Source organism: Thamnophis sirtalis, unplaced genomic scaffold (assembly GCF_051295495.1).
Source record: "Thamnophis sirtalis isolate CommonGarterSnake01/CBP01778 unplaced genomic scaffold, rThaSir2_p1.2 scaffold_15, whole genome shotgun sequence".
In the NCBI taxonomy this organism is placed as follows: domain Eukaryota; kingdom Metazoa; phylum Chordata; class Lepidosauria; order Squamata; family Natricidae; genus Thamnophis; species Thamnophis sirtalis.
The window spans coordinates 23,579,553-23,592,736 of record NW_028261395.1 but is presented as its reverse complement, the minus strand read 5'-3'; the positions used below and the strand labels follow the sequence as shown (position 1 = coordinate 23,592,736).

General features: G+C 42.5%; 1 protein-coding gene across 9 annotated transcripts in view; it reads right to left on the bottom strand.

Moving 5' to 3' along the window:
* Positions 1–13,184, bottom strand: part of KAT6B (lysine acetyltransferase 6B) — a 91,080-nt gene that overhangs the window by 52,800 nt on the left and 25,096 nt on the right. For all 9 annotated transcript variants that reach the window (XM_087702175.1, XM_087702172.1, XM_087702177.1 and 6 more), the window contains 3 exons: positions 6,824–6,932; positions 5,121–5,236; positions 3,848–3,929 (listed from right to left, as the gene is read on the bottom strand). In XM_087702175.1, the coding sequence (XP_087558301.1) occupies positions 3,848–3,929; positions 5,121–5,236; positions 6,824–6,932 (307 nt within the window). The remainder of the gene's footprint in view (positions 1–3,847; positions 3,930–5,120; positions 5,237–6,823; positions 6,933–13,184) is intronic.

Genomic DNA, 13,184 nt, shown 5'->3' with positions numbered 1-13,184 from the left:
CAACTTCCAAGAATTTGGATTCCAGTCCTAGGAAAGACAGGGTCTAAAAGCTGGGAAGAGCTACCAAAGGAGGCATGACATCACAGATTGTAGACTCAGTCTGATTGGATGCTGGACAGAGTTAACCCATTCCTGGATGCTATCTCCACCAACTATGGAGAATAAAGATGTCTTCATCATGTCTTCTGCCTGTTTTGTCCTACAGGGTGGCTGGTACAATCCATGCATGGTATTCTGTAGAAGACTCCTGTTTGTTATTTTCCTTCTGGGGCTGCTGGTTTTTTCAGTTTACTTAGGATGTTTAGGATATAATTATGTAATATACTGGTAACATTGATGGGAATTTTGTTGACGATAAGTTTGTCCCTCAGTTAAGAAATATTCTTTAAATACCAGCTGTTACTCTTTGGGCTGATATGCTTGATGCCCAATTTTAAAGTGTCTTTTATCCTTCTTTTCGAGTAGTTGTTTTGTCTAGAAGAACTTTTGTTCTCTCATCTTAAAGCTTAGCCTGATTGCTTCTAATCAAGCTCTCCCATTCTACGCATTTTCTTATTTTCATTTCAGTTTTCCTTTTCCAAATCTCGAGCTTCAGTAAGAAAATTAGAACAAGCTTAGATACTTTTAAAAGAGAAAAAGTTATTTGCAGGTAGTGCTCAACTTACAACCACTCATTTAGTGACCATTCAAAGTTACAATGGCTCTGAAAAAAGTGACTTATGACTGTTTCTCACACTTATGACCGTTGCAGCTTCCCCATGGTGACATGATCAAAATTCAGGCGCTGGGCAACTGGTTCGTATTTATGACAAGTGCCCTAACTCATGACTGCCCCAAAGTCATATCATCGCCCTTTATAATCTTCCCAGCTGGCTTCAACAGGGAAAGCCAAATTCGCTTAACACCCTCATTGTTAGGAATATAATCTAACAGTTGGGTTGGCAATATATAAATCATATAGCAATGCTATACCTGTTTCTTTAAATCATACTGTAAAATGTGATTGGTTGCTGTTTTCCTCAATCAGCCAGAAGAGGGAGCCAGAATAACTGTTAGCTCTCTGTTTCATTAGATGCTGGGCTGATCTGATCTGAGTGTTTTGGAAGCTGGCTGTTAGAAAGTGCCGTGAGCTATTGTAAGTTTTGAACTGCTAGCAAACTTTGAGTACTGAACTGATTATATGATACTGGACTATGTTATTTGGATTATCCCTTAACTGAAAGACATTGATGACTGACTGTCTTATCCGTGTATGACTTGGACTGTTTGATGGACTCTGATACCTCTATTTCCATGAAAGTAAAAGCCTATTTAAACTGCAGTGTCTCTGTATGCTGGTTTGTGTGTTCTCCAACACAACTCTCACAACGCTTCGCTGAACGTACTCACTCGGGAGCGAAACCTAACACTCATGATTCACTGCACACAACGGCAGTGACTTGTCTAACAATTGTGGGGGGAAAAGGTCACAAATGGGACACAGCTCACTTAACAATTGTCTTGCTTAGCAACGTAAATTTTGGATTCAGTTGCAGTCGTAGGTTCAGAACTACCTATAGTGACATAAGTGATAAGATGAGAGTACACTGTAGTTGAATATAGACCCAGAGTGTAGACCAGTGACGGAGAAACTTTTCAACACCAAGTGCCAAAAAGGGAGCGCTTTGCGTGCATGCGCTTGTCTGGGCAACACCCAGGAAGAGGAGCTGCCCAGGAGGCATGCATGCACTGGAAAATGAACTCCTGGTTTCCAGTGTGCACATGAACACTGGCCAGCAAGTCTTCTGGTTACTGCTGTGCATTCACATGCGCCGATCAGCTGCCGGCGTGTGTGCTCCCGCCAGAAAATAGACCGGCTCTTCCGGTTTCTGCCACCACCACACCCACAAAGGCCAGCTGATCATTGCATGCCTGTGTGTGCCAGAAACCCGGAAGAGGAACGGGCGACGCCATGTGTGCCAGGCGACATGGCTCCGCATGCCACTTTGGGCACGCGTGCCATAGGTTCGCCATCACGAGTGTAGACTATAGAAAAATAAACTAATAGCTTTTATTTATTTGTTGTATTTTTATAGCTACCCAACTCAATCAACATGTCAAGAACTGGATAGAAAGCAGAATAAAACAGCATAACAAATAAGGTTAGCTCTTGTGAATGAGAAAAAAGCTAAATATATTTATTTAATGTACAGTATAGTTTGAAAACATGGCATAACAGCCCTAGTTGGAGAGCTCATATAAAGATGATACATACCACTCATGGTCTGTGTGATAGAGAAATCTTTAATCAGATGTTTATATGTGCAATAAATCCTCCTGGGCAGGAATAGCGGTTCATTTTTAAAAGCTACTTTTATTCTAAGCTTTTGATTAATTATTCAGCTGGAAGTATTATAAAAGGAGCAGCAAAGGAGACTTTGGCATTAAAGAAAGTCATTCCCAGTGCAGAAATAAACAGCATGAAATCAAAATATAACCCACTCTGTCAGCAGTAAAAGGCTGAGTAGATTATTGATTATCATGTTAAGTTTAGAATGAGCAAATTATAACACATTTTTCTTCTTTTGTGAAATGGAAAGTATTCCTTTGCAAACTTAAATTCCGAGTACCGTTTATTTTATAAAACAAGTAGAGAATAGAAACTGTGGCAAAGAGCCTCCCTCCTTCATCAGGCAACCAATTCTTCAACTATAATTAATCAAGCTTATCTTTAGCAGGTCAGTTCTGGGTGGTGCAATGGATATTTCCTTAATTAACCATACTGAAGATTCATCATAATTCTAGAAACAGACAGGAAGCAAAAGTTTCCAGATTGTATTCCAGGCAGGGGTGGGCTGGTGGGGGTTCGCACAGATTTGAGTGAGCCTCTAGCTAGGATTCTGCCCAGTTCGATGAAACCCCAAATACCACCCCTGGCTGGCCACGCCCCTACCGCCCACCCCTCCCAGGTGTCTCCACGTGGCCCGTTCAGTAGGTAAATGCAGAGCCCACACGGAGGCTTGGGGAGGAGGGAAAACAGGCCTACCAGATATTCCGGAAGTCCAGAAATGGGCCTGTTTCTGGCCTCCAGAAGGCCTCCAGAGTCCAGGAGAAGCAGTTTTCACCCTCCCGGAAGATCGAAGAAATCCTCCAGAGCCCGGGGAGGGTGAAAAACAGGCTTACCGGAAGTACTGGAAATGGATCTGTTTCTGACCTCTGGAGCCCTCGGGAAGCAGTTTGCACCCTCCCGGAGGCTCAAAAAAAGCCTACGGAGCCTGGAGAGGGCAAAAAACGCCCCCCCCCGGCTGTGGTGCAGGAGGCTGACTAAACTACGCCTACCATGGCCACGCCCACCCAGCAATGGTGCAGCGAAGCCTGTAGCTGCAATTTTTGAAGCCCAATTTTTGATTCCAGGCAGAATAAGGAAGAAAGAATTGTGCAGCAAAGCTGAGGAGGGTTAGCCTCATTCATGTCTCATTGAGCATTATTTAGCATATCATCAAAACATTAACAAGACCCTTAAAAAGGAAGTTTTCTTGGGACACTTAAATGTTAAAAGTGTTATGAATGCAATTAGTAAAATAAGCTACTTCATATGTCCAGAATGCTCAATCATAAGCAGGCATTGGATTCTACCCTATTGGGTTTCCCATGAAGAGCTCACAGAATCACTTAGTGATGGCATAAGTCAGTGGTTCCCAAACTTGGCAACTTTAAGACTTGTGGACTTCAACTCCCAGAATTCTCCAGCCAGCTCTGCTCGCTGAAGAATTCTGGGAGTTGAAGTCCACAAGACTGAAAGTTGCCAAGTTTGGGAACCACTGGCATAAGTGAAGTAAACTATGCAGTGTACAGGGGCAAAGCTCACCTTTTGGCATTCGAGAAAGTGGAGGGTCACAGCACTCCATGTGGAAACCTCTGTCACAAGAGTCACAGAAAAGCATATTATCCTGAAAGAGAGAAAGGGGGGAGGGGAGAAAAAATAATAAAGGAATCTAAAAAAAAAAAGTTGGTATTTTCATGACGAAAGGCTCTTATTAAATTATCAGTTGGGCTACCTGGCTAGCGCTCATTCCTATCATTCTCTTCATGTAAATATTTTAGAATAGACTATAGGGTATTCTTCATTGGCCAAGCATGATGGGACATGCAAGAAACTTGTCTCCGATGCACAGAATATTTAGATAAAGATTTAATGATGTCACAGTTTTATGATAAATTAATACAGGGGGAAATCCTGATAATAGTTATAGGAAGGGTGATAGATAAATATCTGAAATACAATTAGTATATATTCTAATATTAGTAGAAAATACTAATAATTAGTATTTTAATTAATCCTATACACACCAAATGTGTGTTGTGGGCAGTGGTGGTATTCAGCCGTTTCGGACCAGTTCTGCTAGTGTCGACCCAGGCGCTATGCCGTCCTATTTAGCCACATTTTCTAAACCGGGCGCATGCATGCAAGCCGCGTGCCAGTGGTGGGATTCAAATTTTTTTACTACTGGTTCTGTGGGAGTGGCTTAATGGGTATGGTTTAGTGGGCATGGCAGGGGAAGGATACTGTAAAATCTCCATTCCCTCCCTACTCCAGGGAAAGGTTACCGCAAAATCCCTATTTCCTCCCGATCAGCTGGGACTCTGGAGGGAGAGACTAGATGGGGACGGGGCCAGTCAGAGGTGGTATTTGCTGGTTCTCCGAACCACTCAAAATGTTCGCTACCAGTTCTCTAGAACTGGTCAGAACCTGCTGAATAGCACCTCTGCCATGCACGCGAGCAAAGCACATGCGCGCACACTCACAAAGTGAGCCTGCATGTTCTCACAGTTTCGGTGTGCGGCGAACTGGTGGTAAAATTATGTAAAACCCACTTCTGGTTGTGTGCTATAAAACAGCAACAGCAATAGCGCTTAGACTGATATACCACTTCACAATGCTTTACAGCTCTCTCTAAGCAGTTTATAGAGTCAGCCTATTGTCCCCAACAATCTGGGTCCTCATTTTATCGACCTCAAAAGGATGGAAGGCTGAGTCAACCTTGAGAAGTGAGACTGCCGGCTGAACTGCTGGCAGCCGGCAGTCAGCAGAAGTAGCCTGCAGTACTGCATTCTAACCACTGCGCCACCGTATTACTTACTGCATTTTTGCCTTGGATTCTGCAGGCACTGCATGTCTTGCACTCGATACACTGCCATCTTAAGGCCTTTACGTTTGTTGTTAACTCCAAACAAAATTTAAGACAGGATGGATGCCCTATGAAATAACCAAGAATTAAAACATTTATTTTAGCATTCTGTTACGACAGAAACTCTAGGACAAGAAGTCCTCAACTTATAACCCTTTCCTTATACAGCAGGGCAGTTCCCCTGCAAATTCCCCCATAGGCTGGTCCTGCTGGGTCCTTAGTCCATTGGGACCATCAAACCCAATCCACCAGCCCCCATCTCCACAGCTCCTCACACATGGAGATGTGCCGTCTGGGAAGCGGTCGCACTCCGTTGGATGAAGTGGCAGAAGAAGGGGAGCTGTGCTGGCTTGTTCCAAGGCCAGGAAGGGATTCCGGCTTTCCAGTGGAGGGAGGTGGCATTTCCCACCCAACTTTCTCTCCCTGTCTAGGGCTGCAGAACCGGATCATCAGTGGGGATGTCCTGCCACCCTGACGGGGATCAAGTGGGTGGGCAGGGAAGCGCAAGGACCCCCAAAATCTGGAACTGCTGCATGCGCACCAGGCAGTTAGTCTTTGTGTGCGCATATGGGCCAGAAACCAGCAGACTACATGGCTGGTGCGCATGCACACACTAAAAACCAGATGATCACCTAGTTTTCAGTGTGTACGCATGCGTGCACCCATATTGGTGCGTGGGGCCAAAAATGTTTGTGCGCGCTCCCATTTTGGCACTCGATGACAAAAAGGTTCACCAACACTACAATAACCCATTTCTTAGCCTTGAATGCGCCACAAACTTTTCATCACATTCAACTCACACGGCTACTCCACTACTTGTATCAGTTTAGATGGGTGTTGTGGCCTGCTAGCGGCCAACGGAGCTAGCAGCAGATTCGGACAGTGAGGAGGTTGGGGAGGAACATGGGCCACTCTTGGAGTCTGGGGAAGGCTCTGATGAGGGCTCTGTGTTGGAGGCGGAGAGGAGGCCAGGGCCATCTGACAGTTATCAGCTGCCTTCGAAGTCAGACATCAATGAGGCAGACAAACAGCTGGAGCCTGCTCCCAGTGTGCGCATGCACAGAGTTCCCAGATGAAGGGAACAGCTAAAGAACAGGGGTTGATTTGGGAGTGAGGCCACAGGTGGATGTTGAATGGCCCCTCCCAGAGAAAATAAAAGAGGGAAAGGGAAGTGGAGTTTGCAGGAGACAATTAATTCGCTTAATTGGTTTGTGATTCTCTGAGATTCCTTGCCAAGTTTTGCAGGAATTGGCTGTCAGCTCTCCAAGCCAGATAAGGTCTGGGACTATAAATCCCCCTTGAAAGACTTTGCTGGATGTGAATGAGAAGAATTCACAGTAAATTAATAAAAGGGGTTTTGTTGGGACAAGGATTTTGCATTATGATCTTGGGAAGCCTTGATCAGAACAGTGGGTAGCTGCCACAGTCAACTCTTTATTTTTAAAAGATTGAAATGAAAAGCAGACATTCCAAAATGCTACCTTTTTTGTTCTGTGGATGAAAAGAACTTCAGAGAGAATTACACTCCTGGAAGAAAGCTTTCTAACCTACACCCTCCTGGGAATGGAGTTCTTCATCCATTGACGGAGCACCTCCGTTTGCAAATATAAAAACATACCTTGACGATTCTCATTTGACCAGACTGAATGACTTACCGCTGCTACCGCAGTCTGCGCAGGAGAGAAGTTCTTCTGGCTTTTTCTCACGGTTTGATTCTTTTGTCCCCAAACAGAAGCTACATATGGGAATGGGATCAGCCCGGGGCTATGGAAAGAATGGTCAAATTAATAGTTAGTTCTCTTTCAAAGAATTTTTTCTTTTTTTCTTGGCCTCAGTGTATTAAGATGTTGGTCTGGATGCCGTTTTTATTAGCAGAAACAAACATTTTCCCTTTTATACCTTGTTTCCCTGAAAATAAGACCTCCCCGGATAATAAGCCCAATCGGGCTTTTGAGCGCATGCGCTAAAATAAGCCCTCCCCCCAAAATAAGCTCTCCCCGAAAATATTCCAATGCAGCAGCAGCCATGAGGTGATCACGATTGCTGCCTCCTGCACCTCAAAAATAATAAGACCTCCCCGAAAATAAGGCCAAGTGCTTATTTCGGGGGTTAAAAGAAACACGATAATTTTGCAAGTTTAAATACTTTAATTCTTGTTTCCAGGACATTATTCATTCCTAACAACTAGAAATAAATTTGCCAAAATTTAGAATTATCTTTTGTATGATCTAGACCTCATGGGTCTTAGGAAACAGGATTAGGTATTTCCAGCTTATGAAAGGGAGTATCTTAGATGCATGAAAAACCAACTCCACTCTTCCGCAACTAAAACAGAAAATCAATGAATAAGAAAACTTCATGGTTATCAAGAGCTACGGATGAAACGCTCAATTTCTATCATATCCAGACTCACTAGAACAGGTACATGTATTAATGCTGGAGTGTGCATAGGTCACAATTCAACATACATTTACCTGGGAGTGAATCTTATTTGAATCATTGGAGTTGACACTCTTGAAATTTGTTCAAAGTTGAATTTGGGAACAAGAAGAATTTGAAACATTTGAACTTTGCCAAAGCCTGAATTGTATGAAATAATCTACATTCAAATTGTGCAGATACATTTAATTTTTCAGTTCAATTTTTCCTATACAGAACTCCTCGCCTCTAAAGGAAGTCCACAAGTCTTAAAAGATGCCAAGGTTGGACACCCCTGATGTAAACTCTGAGTCATAAATAAAGAACGTTATCCGTGGAACAAATGTAGACCTGGCTCTGGGAAGAGAAAAGAGACAAGGAACTGTTAAGAGAGAATAGATTACTCAGTCCCGAGAACAAGGAAAGAATAAGAGAATGAGAAAGTGAGAGAGGGAGAGGGAGGGGGAAGGGGACAGGGAAGTAGAGGCAGAGTGGGGAGCAAGAGAGAGAGAGAGGAGAAAGAGAAGAAGAGAGAGAATGAAAGGGGGAGAGAGGGGGGAGAGAGGGAGAGGGAGGGAGAATGAGAGGGGGAGGGAACGGGAGGGAGAGAATGAGAGGGGGAGGGAGGGGGAGGGAGGGAGCGAAGAGGAGATGGAGAGGGAGGGAAGGGAGGGAGAGAGAGAGTGTGGGGAAGAGAGAGGGAGGAAGAAAGAATGAGAGGGGGAGGGGGAGAGAGGGAGTGAAGGGGGGAGAGAGAGGGAGGGAAGGGAGGGAGAGAGAGTGTGGGGAAGAGAGAGGGATGGAGAAAGAATGAGAGGGGGAGGGGGAGAGAGGGAGCGAAGGGGGGAGGGAGGGAAGGGGAAGGGAGAGAGAGAGCCTCAAAATAATCCTGCCTTTATCTTGTTTGATATAAATTGCACTAAATAAATTCTGATAGGCTTTGGTCCTGTTTCTTGTTCCAAGCCTACCTCAAAGGGCTGACAGTTTTGAAAATAACTTTTGCATAGTTTCATAACTAGCTGCAGTATGTCTATATTAGACAGTACGCTATTAGTCCACTAGGAAGTCTAATTTATAGTGGAATTAAAATGTCACAATTCAGTAATAAAATATAATCATTATGGGCTGCCAAAGCCAAACTGGATTTTTAAACTTTGGATCATGTGAGTTAAAAGTTGCTCTTTTTTACACATGTTCTAAGAAGTTCTGAATTTTCCTGTTTTCAAGATATGTTATTATCCTAATATTTTAGTAGGACCTCTTACTAAATTTTAATAGGCTGTTCCAAAAAATCCGTAAAAGTTAGAGTTAAAAAAAATACCAGTACTATGATACAGGCAATCATCTTATTTTGGATCATTAATTAATAAGAAATTGAAAATACAGACAACATTATTAAGTTCACAGTATTTCACAAAACCATACAGTTCAAATAATACTGCAATTGCAGTGCTACCTTAAAACACAGCAATCAGAAAATTACTGTATATCTCAAAGAACTTCTTAAAAGTCCCTTATTCACCATTTATTAATGTATTATTTCAATTGAATCCATTTGAAACTATTAAAAGTAATTTATGGAACACTACGTTCTAAAGAAGATTTCAAGAAGACTCACAGTTACAGTTGGAAAATTCTCTAGAATAACTAGATTGGATTAAAAACTTTAATATGCAGCCACATATATTAAACAGATGACACAAAGAAAATGCTTTGATAGCTTACGATAATTATTCATGAACATTAGGTATTAACTATTACTACCTAATTTTACAGATTTATTTCAAGCCTCTGCCACGGATAGCAATTTATTCCAGGTATAAATCTTCACCAAAAGATACTATCAAAAATAGGGAATAGAGGCATCTGGTACAAGCCATGAGGATGTCATCTACATCTTGACATTATATTATATAATTTGCATCATTTTCCTTCCCTGACAGGTTAAGTACTAAAAAGAAGAGTGTTGTGGTCCGACAGCAGCCAGCACAGATGATAGCAGATTCGGATAGTGAGGAGGTTGGGGAGCAACATGCGCCACTCTTGGAGTATAGAGAAGGCTCGGATGAGGGCTCTGTGTTGGAGGCAGAGTTGGGGCCAGGGCTGTCTAACAGTTATCAGCTGCCTTTGGAATCAGACATCAGTGAGGCAGATGAACAGCTGGAGCCTGTTCTCAGTGTGCGCATGCACAGAGTTGCCAGACGAAAGGAACAGCTAAAAAACAGGGGTCGACTTGGGAGTAAAGCCACGGGTAGACGATGAATGGCCCCTCCCAGAGGAAATAAAAGAGGAGTGAAAGGGGAGTGGAGTTTGAAGGAGACAATTAATTCATTTCATTGGTTCGATGTTTCCGAGACTCTTTGCCAAGTTTTGCAGATATCGGCCTGTCAGCTCTCCAAGCCAGATAAGGTCTGTGACTGTAAATCCTCCCTCGAAAGACTTTCTTGGTCCTCCCACAGGGAATAAAAGAGGAGTGAAAGGAGAGGGGTGTTTTCAGGAGACAATTAGTTCGTTCCTGCATTCTTGCCAATTATTGCGGCATCTGAAAGATATCGGCCTGGCCACTCTCCAAGCCTGATAAAGGTTAGTAATTGTGAACTATCTTGAAAGACTGTGGGCAAGACTTTGCTGGGGAGGAATTCACTGTAAATTAAATAAAAGGGGTTTATCGGGACAAGGACGAGGCTTCGTGCTGCTGAGAAAACCTAGGTTAGAACTAAGAGAAGCAAAAAAATCAATACAGCAGCCCTGGGTAGGACGGCCTTTGCACAATTTCATGTTGTGCGACAGTTGTGGCTGTTCCGAGAGAGAAAGAGAGAGAGAGAGACTGTAAACCATTGTCTGGAATGATAGAGGGTCTCCTGCTTGAGCAGAGGGCTGGACTAGAAGACCTCCAAGGTCCCTTCCAACTCTGTTATTCTGTTCTGTTATGTCGACCTGTTCAGAGATTCTGAGGAGGCTATCAAGAGTGCAGAGAAGACCGACAAAGATAATTAAGGGAAAGGAGACCAAAACATATGAAGAACAGTTGCAGGAATTGGATTTGTCTAGTCTAGTGAAACGAAGGAATAAGGGAGACAAGATATCAGTCTTCCAATATTTGAAGGGTTGCCGCAAAGAAGAGGGGAGCAACCTATTCCCCAAAGCACCTGAAGGCAGGTCAAGAAGCAATGGATGGAGACTAAACAAGGAAAGAAGCAACCTGGAACCAAGGAACAATTTTCTGACAATGAAAACAATTCATCCTTGCTATGGCATGCCTTCAGAGGTTGTGAGTGATTCATCACTGGAGGCTTTTAAGAAGAGACTGGACAGCCACTTGTCTGGAATGGTATAGCAGAGGGTTGGACTAGAAGATCTCTAAGCTCCCTCACAAGTCTGAGTGTAGCTTGACTTGAATGGGGATTTGAAAATATAATTATCAAATTTGCAGATGACAAAGATGGGGAGGAACACAATAGAGTGTTTCCTATCTAAAGAGTTATAATACAGGTGATGGGCTGGATTTGGTCACTGATTTGCAGTGCTAAGGCGAAAGGAAAGACAAAAGAAAATAAAACAACAGTTTTTATTAGGAATCAAATTATTGATATCAGGAGGAATTTCCTAATGGTAAGAGCTCTACAAAATGGAACAGACACCTTCGGAAAGTCTGCTGAAAAGTATTTAGGCGGGGATGCAGCAGTATTGCAGATTCCAACACAGGGGAAGGGTGGGGGTTGTCTAGTTGATCTCTAATGTCTCTTACATTCTATGATCTTTCCGCTAACCTGCTGAATACCACCTCTGGAATATTCTTAATATAGCATTTAGCTGCCTTGCCATTTTTATCATGCTTATCCAACTCTTAAACCATTTTTATTTTACACTATCACTTGGTTTATGCATTTATAAAAAGGTGTGTAAATTCCTTGTCCAGGTCAATGAACATGCCTCGGGAAGACAGTTGCTACCAGTAGTACTTTCACCAACACTTTAACCGTAATCAATTACAACTATTTAAACAAGGTCTAGCACTCAGCATTTAATCTGTTAAGTTTTTTTTTTTAATATAATACTGTTAGGTCACCTTAAAACAAGCCAGCAGAGAGGCCTGGAATCTGTTTAATATTTAAACAGAGTCACTCACATCTGTTTTCATCCAAGTTATTGTACATCATTTGAAGCAGCTCATTAATATCCCCTCCACATCTTTCAGAGGTTATAGGAATGCCAATAATTTCAGAAGCATCCGTCATAAGATCTAAACAGCACAGCTAGACATGCATACTTCTTTCCTTTATCGACTCATGAAATAATCAACCTTATTTAATCTGAGCTGAAAGAATGGAACTTTAAATGAAAATAACCAATTATTTTTGATATCAGCCTATATGCAGCATTCATCTCATCTCTTTAGGTGGCTCACTTGATAACAAGTGTCCTCCCCCCCAAAAAAAATGTTATCCGCTCTTAATTAAACTGAACAGCTGTCATGTTCAATTACAAATCTGTAGAGTTTTTCTCCTTTAACTTGAAATACATGGTTTTTAATTGAAGTTTGATCAAATATTTGAACACCAGGCATTTTAATGATTCTCTCATCGCATTAATGAAGAAGGCAAACTATACAACTGGAAAGGAAACATAGTATAAATAATAATGATAACATTTGCATAAAGCTACTTTAGTTTTTATTCTTAATACGGTATTACCACTCACAATCAAAGCATCGGAGATATAATAAAATAAAAATAAGAAAAATAATAAACCAATTTGGGAGTATACGGTCCAAGTACTGTATACGTCAGCAGGCAATCAGTTTATTGTTAAATAATAAACTAAGCGGGATCAAACCTCATTAAGACCTCAATGGGAGACTATTAGGAACTGCAATGTCCCCATACATTCGCAGAGACTTCTTGCTTGCTATTTGTTTGTTAATTAAAGCATTGAATATCCACTGTGTGTTTATGACATTATGAAATGTTATACACAAATGCATAGTATGAAGCTGAATTCATGTCAGAATGCCCAATGATACAAACAATCCCACACCTGGTGGTTAGGTGTATGATTTTAACCCCCTGTGTTACTCTGGTTACAGGACACGATCTTCTGCTGAAAGGGGGGGCAGCCTGTCAGGCCTGGAAGCCATCTTTTACATTGGGCCTTCAAGCCTGCCACATTTTCTGCTGTGGGAAAATGGGAGAAGGGTGAAATACAGCAGGTTTTGACATGTTTTGGAGAACTGGTAGCGGAAATTTAGTTCAGAGACCCGGCAAATGCCACCTCTGGCTGGCTCCAGGGAATGGAGATTTTGCAGTATTTCCCCTGCTACGTCCACCAAGCTATGCCCACCAAGCCACACCACGCCCAACAAGCCATGCCCACAGAACCAGTAGTTAAAAAAAATAGAATTTTACCACTGGTTTGGGAGATATATAGTCTAAAAAGCATTCCTTTCTCGAGAGAGTCAAGGACATCTTGCCCTACACCTGGAGTGACATGACTGGGAGGCATCTCCAGTTTTGGATGGTGCCTGATTGGGCCATGTGATGGATCTGTGGGTGTTGGGCAGGGACTTGGACTTTCACTTGGGTGGGGAAAGCCTGGAAA